Source organism: Schistocerca nitens, chromosome 4, assembly GCF_023898315.1.
Source record: "Schistocerca nitens isolate TAMUIC-IGC-003100 chromosome 4, iqSchNite1.1, whole genome shotgun sequence".
NCBI lineage: Eukaryota > Metazoa > Arthropoda > Insecta > Orthoptera > Acrididae > Schistocerca > Schistocerca nitens.
In genome coordinates this window covers 19,934,321-19,961,106 of record NC_064617.1, presented here as the reverse complement: position 1 = coordinate 19,961,106, position 26,786 = coordinate 19,934,321, and the positions used below count along the sequence as shown (strand labels likewise).

Here is a 26,786-nt window from a genome sequence, read left to right as displayed (position 1 = left end):
TAACCACCATAGACACGAGCAAGAAAGTGATTGAGGTGCTTCTGAATCAAGGACAACTAGGACAGGATTTACCAGTTACCTTCGCATCCAGAACACTGAACTGCACCAAGTTCTCACTCTGTCATACTATATTATTAGTATGACAGAGTGAGAACTTGTAGCCTAGTGTGGGTAGTAAAGCACTACCGGCCTTATGTGTATGGAAGAAAATTTATCGTGTGCACTGATCGCAAACCATTGGAATGGTTGGCGCATGTAAGTGATCCTTCATCAAGATTACAACTTTGAGACTGTACACAAAAACAGATAAGAAAACTCAGTAGCAGTTGGTTTGCCACGCATACTATGAGACCCTGCTGCAGTCATTCGGAGCATGGAAGAGGCTGATGAGGAAGATCATGATGACCACCAATCAGTGATCAGGGAAGAAGAGAAATGAGCTACTCTGAAGCAGTTTCACGATTCAACTGTAGGGGACGCCAAGGGATCAGCCGCACATAGACCACATTAAACAGTACATAGCATGGAGAGATAAGAAGAGAGAGACAGAAGAGTACATTTGAAGTTGCAAGAATTGTCAGAAGAACAAAGTTACACAAAATAAGGTGAAGATGCCCTGAAGTGTTTACTGGGTTGATTGAACTATTTAGCCAAGTATTCACTCGTTGTGATATCAACATGGTCAGACTGCTTCAAATAACAGAGAAAGGCAATAGATACATACTAACGCTCCAGGATGCCGTCATGAAGGTTATTGTAGCAGAACCTATAGCACAACAGGACACTGATACAATAACACAAGTCGAGAAAACAATCTGCAATTATGGAATACCATCTAGAACTACTGAGTGACCAAGGGACCAATTTCCTCATTCTCAAAAGAGAATGTTTACTGAGGATTAAAAAGATTCAGTCTCGTGCATACCACCCACAGACAAATAAAGCACTCAAAAGAACACATAGAACATTTAAAGAATGTCTGCGTCATTAGGTGGGAATGGAGCAGGAAAATTGGGACGAATGGATGCATCTTGCCACCTTTGTATATAATACCACACCAAATTCCTCACCCCATTATAGTTGTTTTTTGTTAGAGTAAGCAACATTCCTGAGGTCCTACAGTGGGATCTTGCCCAAAATTCAATACAAGTATGATGATTAGATAACAGAATTAAAGGAAGGGGTGCACCAGATGCCAAGAACTTTTCACTTTTCATGAAGATTGTGAGGAGAGAACAAGGAATACTGTATTGCATGCAAAATCTCAAGAAATTTAAGGGTGGAGTCAAAGTATTATTACATGATGAAAGTGTGAGAAGAGGGAGGGTAAAGAAGTTGATACACCCACAGAGATGGCCCTTCCATGTTATAAGGTAGTGTGGACCAAATGTAATGTAGTGCTCCAGCTAATGAATAAGAAATTCTTAACTGCACATTCAGACTGACCAAAAGAGTTCTTCTAACTTTAGATGTGTGAGGTTGTGAAGAAATAGAGTATGGTGTTCTGAAATAGGAGGAGAGAATTGGTAAAAACTTCGTATAAAAGCTGATGAAGAAAGATATTGTGGTTGGTTCTCAGAGACAAGCCGACCACTGATCACTTTGCCTCTATTAGCCTAACCCTGGTAGCAGTAGCAAATGGGAGGAGACAGAGAAGTAAACTTGAAGTTGGATTGTAAACATCAAGAGAGTAAAGACAATTCCTTTTACTTTACGTATGGTCCCAACATCAATGCTGCATGGAGCCACTTTGGTAAGTGGGTGGACAACGGCGACGTCAGTCCATTTATGTCAGAAGCTTACCAGATCCAGGAGTTCTGCACATCTCCAGGAGCATACTAAGATGCAGAAGGGAAGGTACAGATCACCAGCGTCACAACGAAGATTGTGACCCGTGTAAGCGTAGGCTTCCGCGGCCGTTGTCTTCTTCAATAAAATTCTTCAGGGTATCAGACCGCATCGTCATAATTTAAAATGCGCCAACGTTTCGGCCAGCGTTGCAGCTAGCCTTCATCAGGGCCTTACGTTAACTGCTAAATGAACACACTTGGTTCCTTAAATAGCTGCACGAGAAAACCGTGTCGTTACTTGATTGGCTGTAAAAGGAGGAGGAGGAGGGGTGAAAGGTACGCTTTATTGGTGTTTCCTTTATTATCTGTCATTGGCTGAAATAGCTGTTTTCTATTGGTCTAAGCCACCGAAGCAAAACATCAACGCCGAGGAATACCATGCCATCAAGGAACTCAGGGACAACCCCCACTTAGTAGTGGTACAGGCAGATAAGGGCAACGCCACTGTAGTCTTGGACACAACTGATTACAACAAACAAATGGAAGATATTCTCGCAGAACCTATCTACAAGAAACTTCAGGGAGATCCGACGGCCAAGGTAATCAAAACGACGCAGGCACTGCTCAAGCACTCTAGAATCAACTTCGACAAGGCCAGAAGATTCATCCCGCAAGTGACACAGGTACCAAGGATATATGGTGTACCGAAGGTACACAAAACCGACTTCCCATTAAGGCCCATAGTAAACAGTATAAATTCGCCGACCTACTACCTAGCGAAAGAACTGGCACCTAGGCTCCGACACCTAGTACATCAAACCGAGTCCTACGTTAAGGATTCCACTCACTTCGTGTCTCTCCTAAAGGAAATGCGTGTTATGGACCAAGATCTGATGGTTAGTTTCGACGTCAAATCCCTATTCACGAATGTCCCAGTGTCAGATACTGTGAACATCCTAGAAGAACGCGTGGCACCTGATATATGTGAGCTTGTGCGCCACTGTCTGACGACCACCTATTTCAAGTGGAGAGGTCAATTTTATGAACAAACTGACGGTGTAGCTATGGGCTCACCCCTATCGCCTATCGCAGCAGAAATTTTCATGGAGGCATTTGAGGAAACAGCCCTCCAGTTCGCACCATTACGTCCAAATTGTTGGCTTCGCTATGTCGATGATACTTTCCTCATCTGGCCCCACGGAGAAGAGGAGTTACAGAACTTCCACAAGCACCTTAACCAACAGCATAGGAAAATTCAGTTTACAATGGAAACAGAGAAGAATGGGGTGCTGCCTTTTCTCGATGTGGAAGTTTATCGAAAACCTGATGGTAAACTTGGCCACAAAGTGTACAGGAAACCAACCAATACGGACAGGTACCTTCACGCCTCCTCCCACCATCACCCCACGCGGAAGAAGTCCGCCCTGCACACGCTAACGAAGAAAGCGTACAGGATAAGTGACGAAGAACATCTGAAGACAGAACTTGAACACCTCAGGTCCATCTTTGGAACTAATGGCTATGGGAAGCAGATGATAGACAGCACCATGTCGACAAGGGAGAAGACTAATAGGGAAGAGGAGAAGGAGGCACAGAGCATTGCTGTGTTACCATATGTACAAGGGGTCACCGAACATATTGGCAAAATTCTACGAAAAGCCGACATCAAACCAATTTTCCGAAGCAGAAACAAAATATCAGACATGCTCGGTTCTACCAAGGATGCAGTTGACAAACTACACACAGCTGGCGTGTATGAAATTGGTTGTGCGTGTGGATTAGTCTACATAGGTGAGACGGGACGTCCGATTAGCACAAGGCTCTCAGAACATGAAAGATATATCCGCCTGAAACAACACACTAAGTCAGCAGTGGCAGAACACCGAGACGAGTGCGGGAAACCCATAATTTTTCAAGAAGCCCGCGTCCTGGCGAAACAGCCTCTCACTTTCAAAAGAAAGATCAGAGAGGCGATAGAAATAGCCAAAAGACCCGCCAACATGAATAGAGAGGACGGGTACAAGCTTCCGAGGTCTTGGCTGCCTGCAATAGCAGGGCTACGGAGCGGCAGCAGAGCCGTGGCGGCCCATGCAGACACGTGGAGAGCCGCAGTAGTGGTCGCGAGCACACAAAGCAATGGCACGCCGCAGCCGGCTTCTGGACAGCATGGAAACAGTGTGACGTCACAGCCATCACCTGTTCGCTATTCGTCCGTCTCCTCCAATGGGGTGGATTAATATAAAGACCAATAGAAAACAGCTATTTCAGCCAATGACAGATAATAAAGGAAACAAATATAAAGACCAATAGAAAACAGCTATTTCAGCCAATGACAGATAATAAAGGAAACACCAATAAAGCATACCTTTCACCCCTCCTCCTCCTCCTCCTCCTTTTACAGCAAATCAAGTAACAACACGGTTTTCTCGTGCAGCTATTTAAGGAACCAAGTGTGTTCATTTAGCAGTTAACGTAAGGCCCTGATGAAGGCTAGCTGCAACGCTGGCCGAAACGTTGGCGCATTTTAAATTATGACGATGCGGTCTGATACCCTGAAGAATTTTATTGAAGATTGTGACCCATGTACATTAAAGGAGGCTGGAGGAAGAAGCCACAGTACAATACGCATGGCACAAGCTGCCATAGTGTATTGGGACAAATGGATCCATATAGAAGTGCTAGGTGCTATCGAAGGACACTCTACACAAAATGTTGTAGAATGCCAGTAAAACAGACTACGAGAATCACAGCACTGATTGGTACATCATGAACCATGACTAAGTGAGGACTCATGAACTTCATTGGAGCTGCCAGCAAACTTTTATTCAGTACTTTAAATGAGCAAGACACAGAGTACATTGAAACCAGAATAAAATAAGTGGAAGATGAACAGAAACAACTACAGCACTTAAGCCAGAAGGAACTTAATAAGATCAGCAATAACGAACTTTAACAGCCAGAAGAGGATTGGCAGAATTATACTATCACGTGATCCAGTATGGAGAAAATAAAGTAACAAGTATCCAAATTACAGGACGAAACAGATAAGAGAATGCAGCAGATTATCTTAGAGACAGTATTCAATTAGAAGGTAACACAAATGATCGTAATATTTCAAGAGTTACCTGAAGAGTGTGAACGGCTGTGAATGCACAGAAGGGGCTACTAACTCCACGCATCATTAATCCCACACAGGTAATAGAATACCTTCAAATAATCAAGGGTGATATCGACGACAAGGAGTTCCCCCTAGACCTGAAAGAGGAGACTGGGAATGGCGTCCTCTGAATGATACAAACTGTGATGACGCATTGTTTTGTATTGAAAGTTCCCCTAGTGTAAAATCAGGTCTTTAAATTATACATGGTATTACCACTTCCCATAATAGGTGGGAAGGAATGGTATGTATAGTTAGCTCCTGAAGGTGACTGTCTGCCAATAGATGATGTCAAGCAACAACAAGCAGCCACACACCAGGATCAGTTAGTCTGCAAATAAGTACCACAAGCCCAGAAGATACGCAAACATGTTTGTGATCAAAACGACAAGGAGCACAACCTCTGTGTGATAGAGCTGTGGAAATAACTGAAAGAGACTTCTGTTCACGAGTCTGGGTATTTTGACATTGGCCTCTCAATATGTATATTCTTTATTGTCGTTTCTTGTTACCAATATTAGTTTATTTCCAACAATAAGCAGCGTTCACTCGGTTAATACTTGGCAGCAATCAAACCTCCATTTGGATCAGACTTCCTTAACTCTTGTGCAAAAAGGTGTGCAGTATACTGCTGCATCCATTTACAATAAGCTGCCACTCGAATTAAAAAATCTTAGCAGTAATCCACGCGCTTTCAAATCGCAACTGAAGAAACTTCCTGGCAGATTAAAACTGTGTGCCCGACCGAGACTCGAACTCGGGACCTTTGCCTTTCGCGGGCAAGTGCTCTACCATCTGAGGTACCGAAGCACGACTCACGCCCGGTACTCGCAGCTTTACTTCTGCCAGTATCTCGTCTCCTACCTTCCAAACTTTACAGAAGCTCTCCTGCGAACCTTGCAGAACTAGCACTCCTGAAAGAAAGGATATTGCGGAGACACGGCTTAGCCACAGCCTGTGGGAGGTTTCCAGAATGAGATTTTCACTCTGCAGCGGAGTGTGCGCTGATATGAAAGCTGTGAGTACTGGGCGTGAGTCGTGCTTCGGTAGCTCAGATGGTAGAGCACTTACCCACGAAAGGCAAAGGTCCCGAGTTCGAGTCTCGGTCGGGTACACAGTTTTAATCTGCCAGGAAGTTTCATATCAGCGCACACTCCGCTGCAGAGTGAAAATCTCATTCTGGAAACCTCCCCCAGGCTGTGGCTAAGCCATGTCTCCGCAATATCCTTTCTTTCTGGAGTGCTAGTTCTGCAAGGTTCGCAGGAGAGCTTCTGTAAAGTTTGGAAGGTAGGAGACGAGGTACTGGCAGAAGTAAAGCTGTGAGGACGGGGCGTGAGTCGTGCTTCGGTAGCTCAGTTGGTAGAGCACTTGCCCGTGAAAGGCAAAGGTCCCGAGTTCGAGTCTCAGTCGGGCACACAGTTTTAATCTGCCAGGAAGTTTCATATCAGCGCACACTCCGCTGCAGAGTGAAAATCTCATTCTCGAAACTGAAGAGTTTCCTGATGGGTCACTCCTTCTATTCTGTCGAGGAGTTCCTTGAAAAATTAAGCTGATTCTCATTGTATTGCTGGCAGCATTTGCTTAAACTTATGGACTGTTTTTTTTTTTTTTTTCAGGTTCAGGAACATTTATTTTTATCTGTTATTACTTTTATGTTGTAAGTTCATGTGCTGACACGTTCCATGACCTTGGAGATTCGCTCCTCAATTTGGTCCTACGGGACTTGACATGTAAATAAATAAAACAAATAAATAAGATTCCAAATAATTGCATCAAGAAACTTGTATTGATAGCAAGCAACATTTGGCCTCCAGTAGGAGCTAATGAATGGATTTATTTAGCCTCAGAGAGGGAATATTAACTCTGTTATGTGGTAGTTATGATAGATGGACTTGTGAAGAGAAATGGAAACCTGACACTCCTAAGAAAGTGTACATGATATGGTGATCAGACTACAGGGAGTACACACAGCAGGCAATACAGACTGAACAAGTGCTCCAGGATGCACTACCCAATATTAATAAGACCATGAAAATGTTTCTATCCGCCCTATAAAGCAAAAAGACAACAAGGATAAGTTAGGATTACATAAAAGGCAAGGAAAGCATTTCTGAAGAAGAAAAATTTGTTAACATCGATTATAGATTTAAATGTCAGGAAGTCGTTTCTGAAAGTATTTGTATGGAGTGTAGCCATGTATGGAAGTGAAGCGTGGACAATAAATAGTTTAGACAAGAAGAGAATAGAAGCTTTCGAAATGTGGTGCTACAGAAGAATGCTGAAGATTAGATGCATAGATCACATAACTAGTGAGGAGGTATTGAATAGAATTGGGGAGAAAAGGAGCTTGAGGCACAACTTGACTAGAAGAAGGGATCGGTTGGTAGGACATGTTTTGAGACATCGAGGGATCACCAATTTAGTATTGGAGGGCAGTGTGGAGGGTAAAAATCGTAGAGGTAGACCAAGAGATGAATACACTAAGCAGATTCAGAAGGATGTAGGCTGCAGTAGGTACTGGGAGATGAAGCAGCTTGCACAGGATAGAGTAGCATGGAGAGTTGCATCAAACCAGTCTCAGGACTGAAGACAACAACAACACAAAAGAATAGCAGAAACTGAGAGATCCAGTTTGGAAACAATCATATTCATCTGTGCACTAGCAACAACTGCCACCCTCATAGCTATGAGATTGCTTCTTAGGCATTTCAAACCCAGCAACCATCGCAGGAAATGGAAAGAAGAGAAGTGTTACAACCAGGTGCATGGATATTATGATCCAGCTCATGGGAACATCTACAAGAAGTGCACCTCCCCCTGGTGAAGTTTCCTCTACCCACAGTGCTTCATCATGAGACACAGAATCGCAGATGAAGGACAAACGAAAAGGAGATAATCAGATATTGTACAGATCAATGCTTCAAGGATGCATATACAGAGAGAGAGAGAGAGAGAGAGAGTCTATGTATGTATGTATGTATGTGTTGAAAGGAAAGAGGAATCTATGTATTCATGTATGTAACTTGCGTTAAAAAAATGTAAAATTTGAGGACAAATCTTCTCCCCAGGAGGGAGGTGTATGATCAGATCATGAATGGATTGCCAACAAAAAAAATAATAATAAGTCATCTTGGTAAAAATTTGGATGGAGACGTGAAGTGCTTAACACTTTCACCAGACCGATATCATGTCGTGAGTATTAAGAAACCACCGATTTCAATTTGGCTGATTGCAAATTGTGGGCAAAAGAGCAACACAGTTACGTACCATCTATAAGTAAACAGTATAAAGAGGCTACCAGTGGCAGAGTTCAACAGTTCGAGAGTTCCTGCCTGCAGATGAGCCTCAGACATCGTGTCAACTGACAGCAGAAAATTATGTGATTGAAGGAATCTATTGATATGTAACAGAACCTGACAGTTCAATTTGAGCAACAGGAAGGAGGCTCCTTTTCATGATTCGAGTCAAAGTGATAGGCCAGACAGGCTGTTTGTTCTAGTAATTGGAGTATATAGTAATGTCTGTGTTCTACACCCATTGAAAATAATGACCCAGAGTCTGTCCTCTTCAACACGTTCATGTGAACTCAGAAAGAAGCAATAAAATCAGACCAAGATACCAACCCAGAAGCTCGTATCTTTATTTCCACCTCCCTAGCCTGATACCCAAGTCTTTCTGTAAGGCCTCCAACCATAGAGACCTGATAAATCTCAGCTAGACCCTTTCGCCAACTTATTCCCTCACACGAAGCCATTCATGTGCCAGAGTGTTAGTGGTCCTGAAAAATCTCACATCATTTCCTATTTGACTGAGGGATTCATTTAAGTATGTTGCAACCCATTAGGGTTACAACAGACGTTATAAAAGAAATTACCGGTATTCAGATAATTAAGAAGGTCAAAAATTTAATGATGATAGGAAAAGGATGAGGATGAGGAAGAAAACAAATGTCTTAACATTTTACATCTTTATTCTTCGTGTTTACAGATTTGTAGCCCTCTGCCACCAGAGGGCTCCAAATTGTAGCATGTAACACGGTGGTGTATAACGTAACTATGGCGGTCTGTGAGAAACAGTGTGCCGTAATCAACTTTCGAATTCAAAGAGTTCGTCCACATATGGAGATCCTCTCCTTCAGCATGACAATGCACGATCACTGTGACATCGGCAACAATCTGACACATTGGGTTCACTGTCATTGACCATCCTCCATACAGTGCCAACTTGGTCTCATCAGATTTTCACCTGTTTCCAAAACTTAAAAAACACCTTTGAGGACTTCACTTTCATAGTGATGAAGCAGTGCAACAAAATCAAACATTCTACAGTGATGGTATCAACAAACTGGTCTCTTGTTGGGAGAAATGTATTCATCACCAAGTTGACTACATTGAGAAATAATTTTGTAGACATGAAGAATAAAGACGTAGAATGTTGTTGTTTGGTTTATTTAAAAAGCTTTAATAAGAGTTTTCACGTACAAAATTTTGAGGCATTGCTTTCCTGCACACCATCCAGTGTTAGATTTTATAATGGTAAGACATAGATGTGAAATAAATGTTAAACTGTAAAACATTTCCAGGGGCAGATGTGAAGGGCAATCAAATATTTTGGTTATGAAGGGCAGCTTAAAACTGAAGAAAGGTGGGAAATTAGATTGGATCAGTATAAATTGAAGAAGCCAATGTTTTTGGGAGTTTCAAAGATAGCTATAGGCAATAATTGGTGGAAATGGGGGAAATGTATATGGTAGAACATTGGTTACTTCTGCGAGGGGAAATAAAGAAGGCAGGAGGGGATCAAACAAGTAAAAAGCTAAGACCAAGTAGAAATCCTTATGTAACACATGAAGTATTTAACCTAATCAAGGAAAATGGAAAATATAAAAATGTAGCGGGGAAAAGGAAATACAGTAACCCTAAAACAATGAGACTGACAGGAAGTGCAAAATGGCAAAGCAAGAATGGCTAGATCTAGAACTATGCATGGCCAGAGGAAAGAGAGATGACACCTGCAGGAAAATTAAAGAGCACTTTTGTGAAATGAGAAGCATGTCTACGAGTATTAAGAGCTCAGACAAGAACAACAAACAAAGCATAGAAGGGAAGGCTAAAAGGTGGAAGGAATGTATTGCAAGTCACCACAAGATAAGCAAATTTGAAGACGACATTATAGAAGAGGAAGTATATGAAGACAGATGGGCAATAAGATGCTGCAAGAAAAATTTGACAGCACTGTGAAAGATTTAGGTCGATAGATCTACTCTAATCTGGAGCAGATGACATTCCCTCAGGATTATTGAGATCCTTGGAAGAGCCAGCCATGACAAAACTATTACACCTGGTGTGCAAGATGTAAGAGACACACGAAACACTCTACATCTACACGGATACTTGCAAATCACATTTAAGTGCACGGCAGAGGGTTCGTCGAACCACCTTCACAACTTTCTGTTATTCCAATCTCGTATAGTGCGCAGAAAGAATGAACACTTATATCTTTCCGTATGAGCTCTGATTTTCTTATTTTATCGTGGTGATCGTTCCTCCCTACGTAGGTTGGTGTCAACAAAATATTTTCACATTCGGAGGAGAAAGTTGGTGATTGGAGTTTTGTGATAAGATTCCGTCGCAATGAAAAATGCCTTTCTTTTAATGATTTCCAGCCCAAACCCTGTATCATTTCTGTGACACTCTCTCCCATATTTCGCGATAATACAGACTTCAAGAAGAATGTAATAAGCCTGATTCCTACTCTGTGGAAAACAGATGCAGACCAGAATGAATAGTACCATACCATTAGTTTAGTATGCTATGACTGTAAAAAGCTGATACAAATAAGAATGGGAAAACTAGCAGATGCTGACCTCGGAGGGAGGTGGGTTTGAATTCTGTAGTAACATTAGAACACACTCGGCAATACTAACTTGACAACTTTCCTTGCCCCAGGTAACCTGAATAAAGAAAAACTTACATTTACAGGATTTGTAGATGTTGATAATACTTTTGGGAATGTTGACTGGAACAAACTTTTTGAAACTCTGAAGGTAACAGAGAGTAAAAAATTATCTACAACTTGGGAAACCAAACTGCAATTATGAGTCCACAGACATGACAGAGAAAGTAGTTGAGAATGGAGTAAGACAGAATTAAAGTGACTCACTGATGTTACATAATATATTGACAGAGAAACCAGCAAAAGAAAAAAAGGAGAAATTTGGAAAGGGAATTAAAGGTCAGGAAGAAGAAAGAAAAACTTTTGAGCTTTAACAATAGCACTGTAATTCTGTGAGATACACATAGCAAAGAACTTAGAAGAGCAGCTGAACGGAATGGATAGTGTTTTCAAAGGAGGTTTTAAGTTCAACATCAACAACAATAAAACAAGGGTAATGGATTGGAGTCAAATGAAATCAGGTGATGCTGATAAAGAGTAAGATTAGGAAATAAGACTCTAAAAGTAGTAGATGACTTTGGATATCTGGGCAGCAAAATAACTGACAACGGCTCAAGTAGAGTGGATATAAAATGCAGACTGGTATTAGCAAGAAAAGTGTTTGTGAGAAAGTGAAATTTGTTAGCACTGAATATAAAAATTAAATGTTAGAAATTCTGTCTAAACGTATTTAATGGAATATAACCTTGTACAGAAGTGAAATGTGTACAATAAACAGCACAGACAAGAGGAGAATGAAGCTTCTGAAATGTGGTGAAGTACAAGAATAAAGACTGTTACAAGGATAAATCATATACCAAGGTACTGTATCGAACTGGGTAAAAAAGATATTTGTGGCACAGCTGAACTCAAGAAAGGATCAATTGATAGGACACTTCCTGAAGCTTCAAAGAACCCAATGCTTGAGTACAGTGTGCAGGTTCAGATGGATGAAGCCTGCAGTAGCTGTGTAGCTATGAAGAGGCATGTGCAGGATTCGAGCAGCAGGAGGAGCTACATTAAATCAGTCTTTGGACTAACGACAACAACAACTACTTAGGCCATTGTTTCTGTACACCATAAAATTGTATCTGCAAAATTAAAATATTGTGACATCCCTGAAATGGTGTCTTTCTTCCACAACAATCACACTGTACCACAAAATTACGCTCAAAATGGGGAAACACGAATAACTCGCATATCATTATTGGATCCCACCTTGCATAAATTACTATAAATTTTTGTTCAGAAACTAATGTTTGCCAATGACAGGAGCACACTTAATTGTCAGAAAGAAGCCAAACGATGGCTGGACAGACCTACAGGTTCACAAAAATTAATGACACAATTTTAAACAAAGTCATCCACTGGTGCATTAATGGTCATACACTAAATGAAACACTATTATATTGGTTCGGCTGGATAACAAGCTAAAATGGTGCCAACATACTGACAAACTAATTGAGGAACTAAGTTTAGCAGTTTTGTAGCTACAAGTAGACAGACCTCTTTGTGTTCACCTGAAATTCCTTGTTGTTTCACATAATTATATTGTGCCACAATTCGGCTTCAGTAAATAAAACATTCTTTTAGCTATAGAAAGCATTAAGAATACTGTGTGAAAAAGGAAACTAAAAATCTTGCTAAAAGATCTTTTGAGCTCTCACACTAATTTATTCCTTAATAATATATGCTGCTAGTAATAAGATTATTTTGGTTTAATTGAACTTTATACAACCAAACAACTCAGACACTTCCATGTATACTTTACCTATTTCACTCTTTTGTTAATGTACAACTTGATTCATTTCACATTGCTGGAAGTTCTACTTCATAATGGGACCACTGGGTAGTGACAACTCTACTGATGAATCCATCAGTCATCAAGACACAATCTAGACTAGGGCTGCCAACTGTGTGCATTAGAAAATACAGTTGTGATTACTTAAATAACACAAAATACAGGTTTGCCAAAAATACATAAACAAACATCCATTATCCATGTGGATAATTTTCAGTCTTTCTTGAGTTCGCATCTCATTCCAGGGTTTCTGACTGACAAAGAACGTGTACATAATACACAAATGTATATAGTACTGTTAACAGCAATGTTATTGTACAGAATTTATCATCTTCTATACATGTTAAATGCTTTACACACACATGTGAATTCATTCGTATCTACTATATGCTAATAAGCCCACAATTTTATGGTGGTAAGTCAAACAGAGAGTTCCGGTTTATATTATGTGGCACAGGCCAACTTGTTTAGTAGTAAGTATATTATTTCTACTGGACCAATTTTACAACTTATTGCATATATAAGTTATTATTTATAAACCATCCATCCCTGTAGTTACAATATTTTGTTTACTGAGAATAAATACTAAGCTATAAAAATTTGTGTGTGCCAACACTAGTCCAAATGTTCTTGTAACAGTAGCTGGTTAGAGGATTCACATCCCATCTCAAACATTGGTATTTAGCAGCAACAGCACTCATGCAGTAAATAAAAGATGGAAAACAGGAGGAATTATACAAAGCATTTACGGGATGAAATACTGGAGCTGTAAAATAAATTATTGAGAAGGAAACAATGAAGTTTAGCTTCAATGTTTGGAAGACAAATCACCCAACTATTTAAGTTTCATACTGAGAATGTGAATATAAAGTGACCCTCAATGTAAAACTTTGTGACAAGTGAAGTCCACTTATAAATTCCACAAAAAGAGAAATTAAAAGAAATCTAATATAAAAGAGCCTTCAAAAAGCTGAGCTGAAAACTACCTACGGCAATGTTGTAACCATTCTGCTTTCACGAGGACAATATTAACCACGACATGAAACTGATTCACAATGAAACAAAGCTAATGAAAATAGACAAAAAGGTGCAGCTGTCTTTGATAAACAAACTGGAGGCTACATCATGCAAGAAGAATTAATTTCCATAGCTACCAATATAGGCGAATTGTTACCACAGAGATATTTCCTTAGGAATTTCATCTCCCATAAGTTCCTGTCACTACCGTCAGCTGTGAAGTAAACAATTTCTGATATCGTATAAATTAAAGATTACATATTGCGATTCCCACAAAAGTATACAGCAAATAATTCAAGGATCATCAACCGACACATTTAAAAAGGGAACATTCAACAGTACTGAAAGACAATAACATCCAGTAAAGCCACTGTGAACAAATATCAGGATGCCAGTAAATCACAGATGTAGATTGCCTATTTGGAAATACCAGTGCAGAAATTTCCAGTTTCACACAGCTAAATATTGCTTCAATGTACATAACAAAAATAATAATATGATGTGCGACACTTTTCTGTCTCATTCTAGGGTGTAATATCTACAATCAATGGCATGTAAACGTAAGTAAGAGCCTCCAAATGTAAATGAAAAAGCAGAGCAGATCATATATGTACAATGGCTGGAGATGAAATATACAAGACTGTTAAAATCACCAGGTGCTTAAAAATGTGTAGAGTTAAATATCAGCAGATATTAGGAACATAACATTTATAGCAGTAGACAATGAAGTTAATCTGTAGGTACACCAGATGCTATAAACCAAGCACAGATCCAAAAGGGTTGGGTGAGGTGAGGAGGAGAGGGTAGCAGTGGGGGGGGGGGGGGGGGGGGAGAGAGAGAGAGAGAGAGAGAGAGAGAGAGAGAGAGAGAGAGAGAGAGAGAGAGAGAGAGAGCGCACCTTTGTGGCCTTGAGACAGAGCAAAAAATACAATGCGACACATTTTCATTTCTTATATCCAGTTGGACCTTCGAATCCAACATGTGCTTGCTGTAAGTTCTTTCTCTATACAATACAAATACCATTTATAGGCTGTTATTGGAACTAATGATCAGAAACAGCCACCCTAGGGCTCTGGTAAACAGTCTGTAATTAAGAAGAATGATTAAGCCATGTCGACTAGCATCAACTGAGGAAAGTAAAGATAACATTCAGCGGCTGTAGCATTTTTTGAACATCTCGGTGCAGGTCACTGAACGCATTTAACTTATCTTTGGCCCCAGGTTCTCATTACTGTTACTGAGCACAAACACAAGTATTCTGTCAAAACTTGGATTTGGCAACTAATTTTATTGAGAGTACACAAAAATGTAAGTCGCAAATATGTCAAAATTTGATGAATGATGATTTATGCAATGCTCAGATTTTGAAATCTGCAATGTAGCAAAAATACAATGGTCATTTAAGCGAGATAAGAAAAAACCAAGATGGCAAGGTAAGTAGATAAGCCACGAAAATATGCAGGCAGAGCATGGATGTATATAGCTGGAGATCACGATCGGTGGAGGAAGTATGGAATGGGTCTTCATCCAGCAGTGGGTACAAAATGTCTGACCTGTCTTAGGAGCACGGTATTTCCATTGCGAAACTTTGTGTCTCCCTTGAGCAAAGAGCACCCATTGAATAGTTTGTGCAAGACCTGCAAGTATGGAGTAATTTTAATATTTTGGAAGACCAAAGGTGACTTGCTAATAGTCATAAAGTCCCAGTTCTGACCCAGCTAAAAAAAAGTGTAATACCAAGCTTTGAATCATTTTCTTAATATAAAGGTACCTGACAACACTATTTTAACCACTGTCTGAGAGCTGGATGGGGGGGGGGGGGGTGCCTTGCCCCTGCATACGAGCATCCTTGCTTCCCAGAAGACAGCAACTGCCAACAAGACTGAATATACCGTAGTCCCAGTGCCGATGATCATAATCAAAAACAAATTCTTGTTCAGCATTTAAAACTTCTGAATTTGTAAGTACTGTCACTTCTTCATATATTTCTCATTGAGGTAGATAGAAGGGATAAACGTACGTCAAACTCAATATTAGTCACACTGTGATCATCATAAAATGCATACAGAGTTATGAAAATTCCATTTATCATCACCTGAAATGCATGATACTATACATAAAAATCATTGGAAGGACTTCTGCATTTAAAGCCCTTAAAACAAAATTTGTGAAGTTATAATTGATGTCCACGAGAGCTCATTATGGTGTATACCCTGCACGATGCCTCCTCTGGTACCTGTTTCACATGGATCCACAGAGATAACAGCACAGAAAACAATGTTTCCTGGGCATTCTTGAGCTGCTCAAGCAAACAAAAACCCCATTCCCATGTGCAAGCAAGAATTCATTTAACAGTGTTATACATTTCAACTGCTATTAAAGAACCATACATAAGCACCAGCAGCAAAATGGTAATTTTTGTTTTGTGGTACTAAATAAAAACAAGTAAGAATGAGAACAAGTTCTTAAATTAAATTCACCAGTGAAATTTCTTTTATTTCTGAAAATCACAGGTATGTTAGACTGTAGGACATGGTGTGTCAACAAGGGAATAGATACTAATCATAAATAATTTTCTTCTCACATCTACAAACAACAGAGGGATAGTTGAGATTAAAGCTATCAATGCAGTTGTACATTCATATACAACTAGTTAACACTCAGCTTACACTAAGGGATTTTTCCCAGAGATAGAAAGGCACATCAACAGCTTACATAACTGTCCAGAATATTCAGTGAATATTGTTTCCCAAGACATTAACACAAGTCTTCACAGTTCACTGAACTGTGTTTTGTTCCAAGCTGTTCTGTCTACTTGTAAACATAATATAAAAGCTTCGTTGTTTAGCATTTAGTTTGTAACTGTTCTGTCAGATTTATCATTTACTTCTGGTCTCACACTCAGCTTGAAGTTTCCAGTTTGGTCAAACTAATCCCACACTGACAGCATATTTAGAAAACCAAATTATCCATTACTAAGCAAATTAATAGGATCTTTCTATACGACCACAGACATACACACAAAAAAACCATTATTTTGTCAACAATATTAACCACAAATGATGAGAAAGAAGCCAATATTTCTGATAGTCTGCATTCACTTACGGTACTTTAAGTTTTTTCTCAAAGCTTTCTTATTTCTTATGTTTAATCTGAAAACATAAAAGTATCAAAAATACTTCAACAGCATACGTGATAGAACTGACTACTTCAGTCATAACTCTAAATAGTGTAACAAACCACGCTCTACACTATATGTTCATACAATAAAAGTCTTATATGGGCACAGGCACAACTGGTATTACACAATAATGCAACACAGTTCCATTACACAGAAGCAATTTGATGCATTTGTGTTTCTTCCTTTATTTTCACAAATCTGCAAACTTGCTCTCTATTAATGTTACGCATATTCTTACACAGCTGTCAACAATCCAATGTTCTGTAGCATATATAGGGAAGGATGGTACATACTAAATTTCTCAAAACACTCTTGATTAGAATATAAATATCTGTTTAAATTCTTAAACAGATAATAAAGACAGCTGGCAAATATTTCACTTATTCAACTTTTCTGGTAACAGAAGTGAGATCAAAAAATTACACAATTTTCTTACTTAAGTTGTAATTTCATGGACAAATCTTATCACAAATTACATTATTTATTAAGCATATCACATAAAGTATAACATTTTGATGTGCATTTCACTAATCGAATCTACAAGTCGGTATCAAATTGGGATTAGCTATGTGTCACAATTTGGTTGCGATTTTAATTAATAGTGTAGCATTTTAAATTTTGTGTGTGTGAGTAAGAAGGGGGGAGGGGTAGAGGTATGAGGGGGAAGGTGGAGATTCCACAAAATTAGGGGTATAATTTACACATAACACCAACTATGCTTGGGTGTGCACAAAAACTGGTAAATAACTGTAGCTTTAGTATGAATAAAATTAGAATCTGTTGAGCCTCCACTATTCCTTCCTTTACTCAGTCACTGTACAAACTTCTAGACTAATATCTTTAATCTTCAATTACTATCCGGCAGTCCTGGTCTTCTAAAATTATACGCACAACCTAACCGTCATAATGCAAATTCAAACCAATATTCGTCCATCCTTCCCTTTTTTGGGGGGGAGGGGAGGAGAAGAGTGAAACAGTAAAAAATACCTAATTCCATGACAGCAGGGCCTACATCTGTATTAAAGTAAGTGATGCCCAAAGTGTCACTCAATATAAACTGAATTATGAGTGATATGTATACAAAAATCTGGAAAGGGAAAATTGCCAAATCATTTCCTGTACCATGCGAAGAACCCTATACTGTGAATGAAAGTTACACATGTAAAACATCAAACCCATTACAAATAATGCATGAAATCATAACGGGCTCATATTATTCTCACGTACTTCTCTCTCAAACACCCTCAAGTGTAGATGTTACTGCAACCAATGATAAAACAGATATAAATAGTCATGATAGAAGGATGGGTATTATTTGCAAATATTCATATAGTACTGCGTCTGACTGATGTTTACAAATATCTTGCTTGCAATATCAGTATGTCAGAAACATAGGAACAGAATTCCCAATTTTAAAATACATCTTTGTATACAGAAATCACTATATTTCACATGATTCTGATACATCCTGTGTAGCAAAATGTGCTTTGGAAGGAAACAGATTACCCAGTACTTACACATTTTTTATGGTTTGAACACCATAGCATAAATGTGCTTCAATTTTTCTATGACTCAAGATGTATAGTTACCAACATTTACAGACCAGTTCACACTGAAATGTTGAACAAAAAATGCACCTGTGAAAATGCAGAATACTTGGAAAATATTAAACTCATCACAGGAAAAATTAACTTGCTGTGACTTAAGCAGCGCAATGATATGGGATTTAAACAGGCAAACTTAAGCTGCGTTGGCTGTAGATCTGCAATGAGTCCAACTCTAGCACAAGCTTCCAGCAACTACTAACAAATACAAATTTAATATCCATTGCATAATTTTCACACACTAAATTCGTGAATTCATTACTGTATGAAAACTCTTCCACTGCTCTGTTGCAAGGAATGAAATAAAGCTTCACCCATTTAATTTCTATTGTCTTCAAAATTAGCAGGGCATTAAAAATTTTCAATTGCAACAATGTTTTATACACAGGAATTTAGTCTGATTTTTGCCTTTAGTCATCGACATTAAAGGAAAATACAACATGTAATACAACAATAACTGTACAAAAGTCAGTCGTTAAATATGGGAACACAAAAAAAATTACAGAAGTGCTATCAACCACATAATAAAGTTCAACCCCAAAGAGATGACACAAAGTCAGCAGGTGTCAATAATGTCCTTCCTGCACATAACTTAACAGTCTCCTAGGCAGGGGTAGTTTCTGTATATTGTCAACCCTGGTGTACTGTCTTATAACGAACCTGCAGAGGTACTGAAGAGATCGCACTTGCGTGAAGCGAGATACAGGCTTCACCAAGCGAACAGGAAATGCAGGGTATCCTGGAGCACGAGGGCGAGAATAACAGAAAACAGCTGATTCTGAATATGTCATAGAATGTGCAATTAGTTCAGAGATACTTGGAAACCCTTCACGTCCAGGATTTGCGTAGAAACTAAATACTCCATGGCTGTGCTCAATTCTGGCATGAAACGTCTTGCCTGCACTGCGGAAACTGACACTTAGCAAGTAGCGGTCTGCAGACGAATCTCTAACAAGGAACGAACCATCAGGTGCATCCAATAGCTTTTCTTCTGCCTCTTCTCGTGTAATTGGGCCCCAGTACCAGCCGTACTTTGCCAGCTCGAACAGCTCACCTGTTAGACTACGAGGGCTAGCCAAGCTCTCACTTTCCGTTTCAGTTTCGCTCTGAGTACCATTCTCATTCTCCAATCTCAGTATAAGCTGTTGCTGTTGTCCAGTGTCAGTTCCCGACCCTCCAGAATGGTCATCTCCGTCGGCTGAACAATCATCGTTGTCTTGTGATGTAAGTTTCTTGACTAAGGGACAAACAGAACTTCCTCCCCACTGGCTAGCTTGTTGTGTTGACGTCTGGGAGGCACTCGACTCGCACTGCTGTGGAATTCCATTATTCGTCACTACTTGTATATGATTCAATCCTCCTACAACACGCAGAGGATCCACTTTATCCGACACACACTCATCACTAGTTGAAGAATCGTGTAAACTACGAGCATAAAGTGTAGATGGATCTATGCCTCGAACTGCTTGCTTAGGCTTACTTTTCACCGTCCTTCCAACACTAGACTTTAAGCGAAATTTTTTCTTAAAGCTTTTCAATATACTCGGCTTATCGTTTGAAGCATTATTCTTGCACTGACACCGCGCACTCTCCTTTATCACAGACGAGTCAGTCTTTGAACATTTTAGAGCAGATATCTGTGATTCGCCATTTTCCTCTTCTTGCACTTCACAGCACCCGGGAGTTTTGTTTACATTTTGCCGGCCGCTTCGCCTAATTAAAGAATTTTTCAACTGACTTAAATTCATTTTTGCACTGAGATCAGCTACCTATCTCCCAAATATAGGACAACATTCCTCGTCTACATCAACAGTACCCATAATTCACTGTGAACTGAGACATAAGACCCCTGCTGTCCAGAGATGCACGTAATAAGTGTGAGACAGATATATCGTTGTGTACATTTTGAGACTGCCTATAGAGCAACTGTAACCGCTCAGTAGAGAGTGGGTATTCAGAAACGAATATTAGATTAAATTCTGTAATACGAAATGACCCAAGAACCAAAACACGGTAGTTGTATTTCGAAGTAACAGTTAGTCAAAATTTTACAAATAGTAGATATTTGATATAGAGAAACCACTAAGAAATCTCCACGCCGTAAATATGATGTACAAAAGATAAATGGCAATGAACAATTTACAAAAGAAACGCAAAATTTAAAACCACAAAATTGGCAACAACTGCAAGCAGGACTTTTAAATGCAGCTGAAACTGTAGCACCGCAAACAAGAACACGTAAACACCCATGGTGGATTGATGAGTGTGACCAACTGCTAAATCTCAGATAACAGGCGTGGAAAATTGGTTGTGCAACAAAAATCAAAAGACCCTGGAAGATCTCAAAGATACCAGGAAAACAGTCACAAAAGCAATACGAACAGTCCGTAAACAACACGAAGACAAAAAATTGCAAGACATAGAAAATGATTTCAAGAAAAACAATTCCAAAATTTCTACAGAGTATTCAAACAAAAATTAACAAAGTACTCTCCTCCATCACTCTAGTTCAAAAATGACCATGGGGAAATTGCTCATACCAACACCGAAAACTGTGAAATTCTTGCAAAATACTTTTCTAAATTACTGAATTGTGAAAAGCCTGCAGAAAAATTTGAGTTCCATCGTACACAACGAAACCCAGACTCAAAGCCACCAAGTTTACAAGAGATTAAAGAGATAATTCAGTCACTGAAAAATAACAAAGCATCAGGAGAAGACCAAATCATCGCAGAATTATGGAAAAATGCAGGAGAAAATCACAGTCTAACATAACAGTTGCGATACTTAGCCTCGATTTTGTTGCCTTCGGCGCCAGCAGTGCTCCAAGTGGATGGTAGGTTGAACTGTGAGTTCGGCGCGATCGTGAAAGCGAATAGAGATTGTTTATTTTTATTTATACCATGGTTTTTACTATCGGGAGCGTTTGTAGCGCAATAAATTGCAGTAGCAATAGGAAGAAGACACTACAGCTGTCTTTTTTAGGTTTCCTAAGGATCCTGAGAGGTATATACCATCATGTTACTAAACTGTATCGTCAGGATTCATTTGCAAATGTATGTGTATGAATCATGAATGTTTCGTTTTAGGAGCAAAAAAATGGCTAGTTAATAGTAGACGAGAAGACCTTATGAAGAAAGACCCGGTTTACCTGTATAATAATATTAGGTTTTGTTCGCTACATTTCGAACAAAACCAGGTCATGAACGCAGACAATAACAAACTCGTGTGGAATGCAGTATCCCCACTGTTTGGCATTCCTAATAAGCCACCTCAACTGACGATAAAGAAGAAACTGCCACAAAGATTCGACAGTCAATCTAAAGCTGTAAAACAGTCCTATGACACAGAAGCAGCTAGTTCAACTCTCCATTTATTAGTGCCAGCTTCGTGAGAATCATCAACACAAGACCTGCTTTGACGATGAAGTGGTTAGATTAAGTGCAGCTGTTCGTGTCTTACAAAAGCGTGTGAAGTGTCAGAATGTTCAGATCGCTAGACTTCGAGCGAAACTATTATCGGACAAAGAAAATGCTACAGGCAGATTGTTTGAAAATTATTCAAATATTTGGTTTTTCGTGAAATGTAATGTAATCAGCTCATTATGTTTTCAGCACATTTCTCCCGCTATTTGTCAGTTGCTTGTCCCACTTAGAATAATATAAAGATGAAGGTCGTGGAAACAAGTGACAATGACAAACACAGTAGGCCTACATAACGATAAACGAGCTGTCCATCGCTTTTGCATGTAGAGGTACATGTCTATGCTTCTTACATGTGAATCTGTGTATTTATATTCTTTTGATATCAACGTGGTAAGCTGCAATTCTGTCCAATGTCACAAGTGTTTCTTCACGAATGTGTTGTAGCTTGCCACTCTATTCATGGTTTTTGTTCATACTTGCGATTATTTTAGAATCAATTTTAGAAACATATATGCCTTCTGATACTACACAAACTCTTGGAGACAAGAAACTATCTCGAATAATTCGGAAATTACGTAGGAAATGGATGCAAACAAACATTATGCTTACGACGCGTCTGACGTTCACCTTACCTGCCACTCTGACCGCTAGTGTCACTCCATCTGTCAAACGGCAACAACTTTTACAGCAGTGAGTGTCGCGACTGTTATGTTAGACTGTGAGAAAATCTTATTGCAAAACTCAAAGAAATTATACATGAAATCTGGAAAACTGAAAAAATCCCCACAGATTGGAAGACTGCAATCATACATCCTCTGTACAAAAAAGGAAGTAAAACAGACCCCAACAACTATCGTGGAATCTCTTTATTGTCAATAACATACAAAATTCTGTCTAAAGCCCTACCAAACCGCGCAGAATCTCAGCTGGATTCAAAACTAGGCGAATACCAAGGTGGGTTCAGAAAAGGTCGATCTTGCATAGAACAAATCCTTAACTTGAAAAACTCAATGAAATATTTACATAGTACCTCAAACAAAAGTTATGTCATCACGTTTGTCGACTTTAAAAAAGCATATTACAGTATAGACCGAGAATCCCTTTTTGAAGTATTAGCCGAATTTGGACTAGATCAAAAGACAACAAACATCATAAAAGAAACACTCACGGAGACCAAATCCAAAGTAAAATTTATGGGAGAATTGAGCACAGAATTTGAAATAGACATAGGAGTACGACAAGGGGATGTACTGTCCCCAGTGCTCTTCAATTGTGCTCTTGAAAAAGTTGTTAGAGAATGGAAAAAAGCAGGTGCACCAGCACACAGACTGGGACCAAGACATAAGGGCATAGAATTACACTGTTTAGCATTTGCTGATGACATGGCACTGATCGCACAAGACATTACCGATGCACAGAAACAGCTAGAATTATTACAAGAACAGGCAGCTAAAATAGGATTAACAATTTCATTTGAAAAAACAAAATTTATGACTGACGTCAAAGATGCACCTTCTGATCTCAAAATTGGTAATAACTACATCTCTCGAGTAAAAGAATTTAAATATTTAGGTAAATGGATTGCAGAAAATTGTAATGAAAAGAAATCTGTCAGATCAAGAGTCCAAAAAATGGAGACGGCGTTTCAGTTCACAAAAAACATTTACAACAAAAAGAGTCTCTCGTGGAACTGCAAAATACGACACTACACAACAGTAATTAGACCCAAAGCTCTCTACGCATCTGAGACACTAAACCTTCAACACAGAACACTAAAAGAGGAATTAGAAGTGAAAGAACGTAAGATAATGAGGAAAATCCTAGGACCAAGAACTAAAGATGGGGTACATTATCCAAAACCCAATGCAGAAATATATAAAAATATCTCCAAAATAACAGACACAATGCGCATGAGAAGAATCCAATTCATGGGGCACTTAGAAAGAATGTACTCAAACAGGTTAACGCACAAAATCCATACATTTTTAAAGAACAAAACTACAAGACCGAACTGGTACAAACAGACGGAAAAAGACCTGAGAGAATTAGGGTCTCCAAATCTACATGATAGAAATTAAATAAGAAAAATCACAAACACACGGGGTTTTGAGGAAGAAGAGAGAAAAACTAACCAACATACATGGTCTACGCAACGAAAGCTAGCCCATTCATTGTTTATGAAGGAATAATGGGCAAAAAGGAAGGCCAACAAATGTTGATTACGCGTGGTCCTAAGTGATCCATCCACGAAGAAGAAGAAGATATAGAGAAACGCAAAGGGAATTCAAGGAAGACATAACAGAACTGCGTTTTGTTTTCAATATAATATATAAACCAATGCACAGGATTGTTAGCTCTCTTGGGTCTTTTCTTTTCAATGGTGCATGTTCGCAGTCTTCCCTGGTAGTCGGAAGTTAGGGTCTTATACGCCTAATTAAATATCATTCTGATAACTGGGTTAGACATTGGAGTGGTGGATAATAGATTATTTTGAGATTGGGACAGAAAATAGTGCGCCGGCCGAAGTGGCCGTGCGGTTAAAGGCGCTGCAGTCTGGAACCGCAAGACCGCTACGGTCGCAGGTTCGAATCCTGCCTCGGGCATGGATGTTTGTGATGTCCTTAGGTTAGTTAGGTTTAACTAGTTCTAAGTTCTAGGGGACTAATGACCTCAGAAGTTGAGTCCCATAGTGCTCAGAGCCATTTGAACCATTTGAACAGAAAATAGTTGGACCTTATCATGCTAAAATCTTTGCCGATCATTGTCAAGGCGATTCTGCTATTAAACGGGACGTGAGATATAGTCCCCGTGAAAAGACATAATTTGTGCTGAACAGACATTGAAAGAACTCGAACTTACGATTAATATCGTGTCGTGAGAATTAAGAAGCTTAGACATTGTAAAACCAGAGACTTATTTATAATTTATCAGATATTATGGTAAAGTACAGTATCATGGGAAATCATATCTTTGGTGATAGGAACGCGAAGGACTGTGACTATTATTATACCGAAACGATAGACACTAGGATCAAGTCCTTCATTGATTCCCCAGTGCCATCTTTCATTTATTTAAGAAATGAACTGTGTCAATAAAACAGAATCGATATGAGACTTTCTCCGTGTTTCCTAAATTGAAAAATCAGCTCATACATAAACAAGTATATCTGTGAATATTCAAGGATTATTGAGAGAAGCTGATCAACCTGTTGCAAATCGATAATAGGATTTAACGAAGGAATATTGACTTCAAAGATAACTAAATCAAATTATTTGGGGAACAAAAATTAGAAAAAGTAGACTGGAACCCGACTGCTATGTTATTCCTGAGAAATAAATAGAATCACTGTCTTTGGAAATAGAAAACGAGATCAATATTGAACTGCTAGTTCAGACAATTAGATCCACAAGATGATTCAGAGATGTTTTATGCCCGACGCACACGGCAGGGAATGGTTCTCTACTAGCTGGGACAATATATACACAAACTATTGACAGCAGCTCCGCTGCTGGGGGGAGGGGGGGGGGGGGAAACGGCGAAGCGATATCTGTGCAGTCGTGACGACAGTGGGTGTGCGGGCATAAACTGGCACCCAATGTGGGGCTCGAACCCACAACCATGAGATTAAGAGTCTCATGCTCTACCAAATGAGCTAGCCGGGACAATATATATATATATATATATATATATATATATATATATATATATATATGTTTGTATGTGTGTGTGTGTTTGTGTGTGTGTGTGTGTGTGTGTGTGTGTGTGTGTGTGTGTGTACAAACTTGTGAGATCAGTTCCACTGCCGAAAGGGGAAACGTTGAAGCGATATCAGTGCAGTTGTGATGACGGTGGGTGAGCGGGCATAAACTGGCGCAGTCAGCGTGGGGCTGGAAAATGGATATAAAGGCACATGAAAATTAGGAATATCAATGTTACTATCGACGAGGGTAACTGGAGTTACTACAATTTCCACCGACTGCTTCAACAACGACTTCACAACATGCTTGTGAGTCAGTCATAACACACGCCGATCGACACAGGTCTGAAGGAGGACCCCCAACCAGCTTGCTGTCTTCTGTTGGAGCTGTCGTCTCTGTGAGTGGTTGCTGAAGACGTGGCGCTGTCTCTCGAGTCGTCGCTAAGTGACATTGGAAGCTGTGAAGAAACTCAGGTAGGAAACAGTTCACTTCACTTCCTGTGACGCGAATTGGTTTGGATTGTTTGGGGGAAGATACCAAACAGCGAGGTCATCGGTCTCATCAGATTATGGGGGGATGGGGAAGGAAATCGGCTGTGCCCATTCAAAGGAACCATCCTGGTATTTGCCTGGAGTGATTTAGGGAAATCACAGAAAACCTAAATCAGGATGGCCGGACGCGGGATTGAACCGTCGTCCTCCCGAATGCTGTGGCGCGGATTTTGGGTTGAGTAATAGAAAAATTTTGATCTATGAAGCATTTCTTCAGAGTGTTTAGTTAGTCATACTACTGTGTTTGAACGAGGCAGATCTGTGGCTCAGGAATATCATAAGCAGTTAGTGATGTAGTAATAGTGATTTTCATACTTGTGTTCGGTGTAAAATAACCTATCAAAATGAAGCGTACTTATCAGCTGAGAGCCAATCTTGATGTCAACACATCAGATGTCGAATTCGACGAGCCTCATAGTGATGAACGCTGTATAGAAAATGTGGCTAAACAAAATAACATGGAGACTGAGGAATCTGAATTGATTAATAGAGGTTTGGTGCATGCAAGAGAGACTAGCTCTAAGAATGAACACAGAGATGCTATAGGCGTACCTAGCGCCAATCAAACTGTGGGTGTGGACATTGAGTCGTCTGCACCAATAAGTATGAAAATGTTGTTTCAGTTTTT

General features: G+C 39.5%; 1 protein-coding gene and 1 non-coding gene across 2 annotated transcripts; both read right to left on the bottom strand.

Annotated features, from left to right (window-relative positions):
- Window positions 1-16,213: 16,213 nt before the first annotated feature.
- On the bottom strand, window positions 16,214-20,306 carry LOC126252789 (suppressor of cytokine signaling 6-like). Its single transcript, XM_049953723.1, has one exon. It carries the CDS (start codon window positions 20,230-20,232, stop codon window positions 19,051-19,053), a length of 1,182 nt encoding a protein of 393 aa, XP_049809680.1. The 5' UTR covers window positions 20,233-20,306; the 3' UTR covers window positions 16,214-19,050.
- Window positions 20,307-25,498: 5,192 nt separating this feature from the next.
- Trnak-cuu (transfer RNA lysine (anticodon CUU)) lies at window positions 25,499-25,571 on the bottom strand. Its single transcript has one exon. It is a non-coding gene; the product is annotated as a tRNA-Lys (tRNA).
- Between the last annotated feature and the right edge of the window lie 1,215 nt (window positions 25,572-26,786).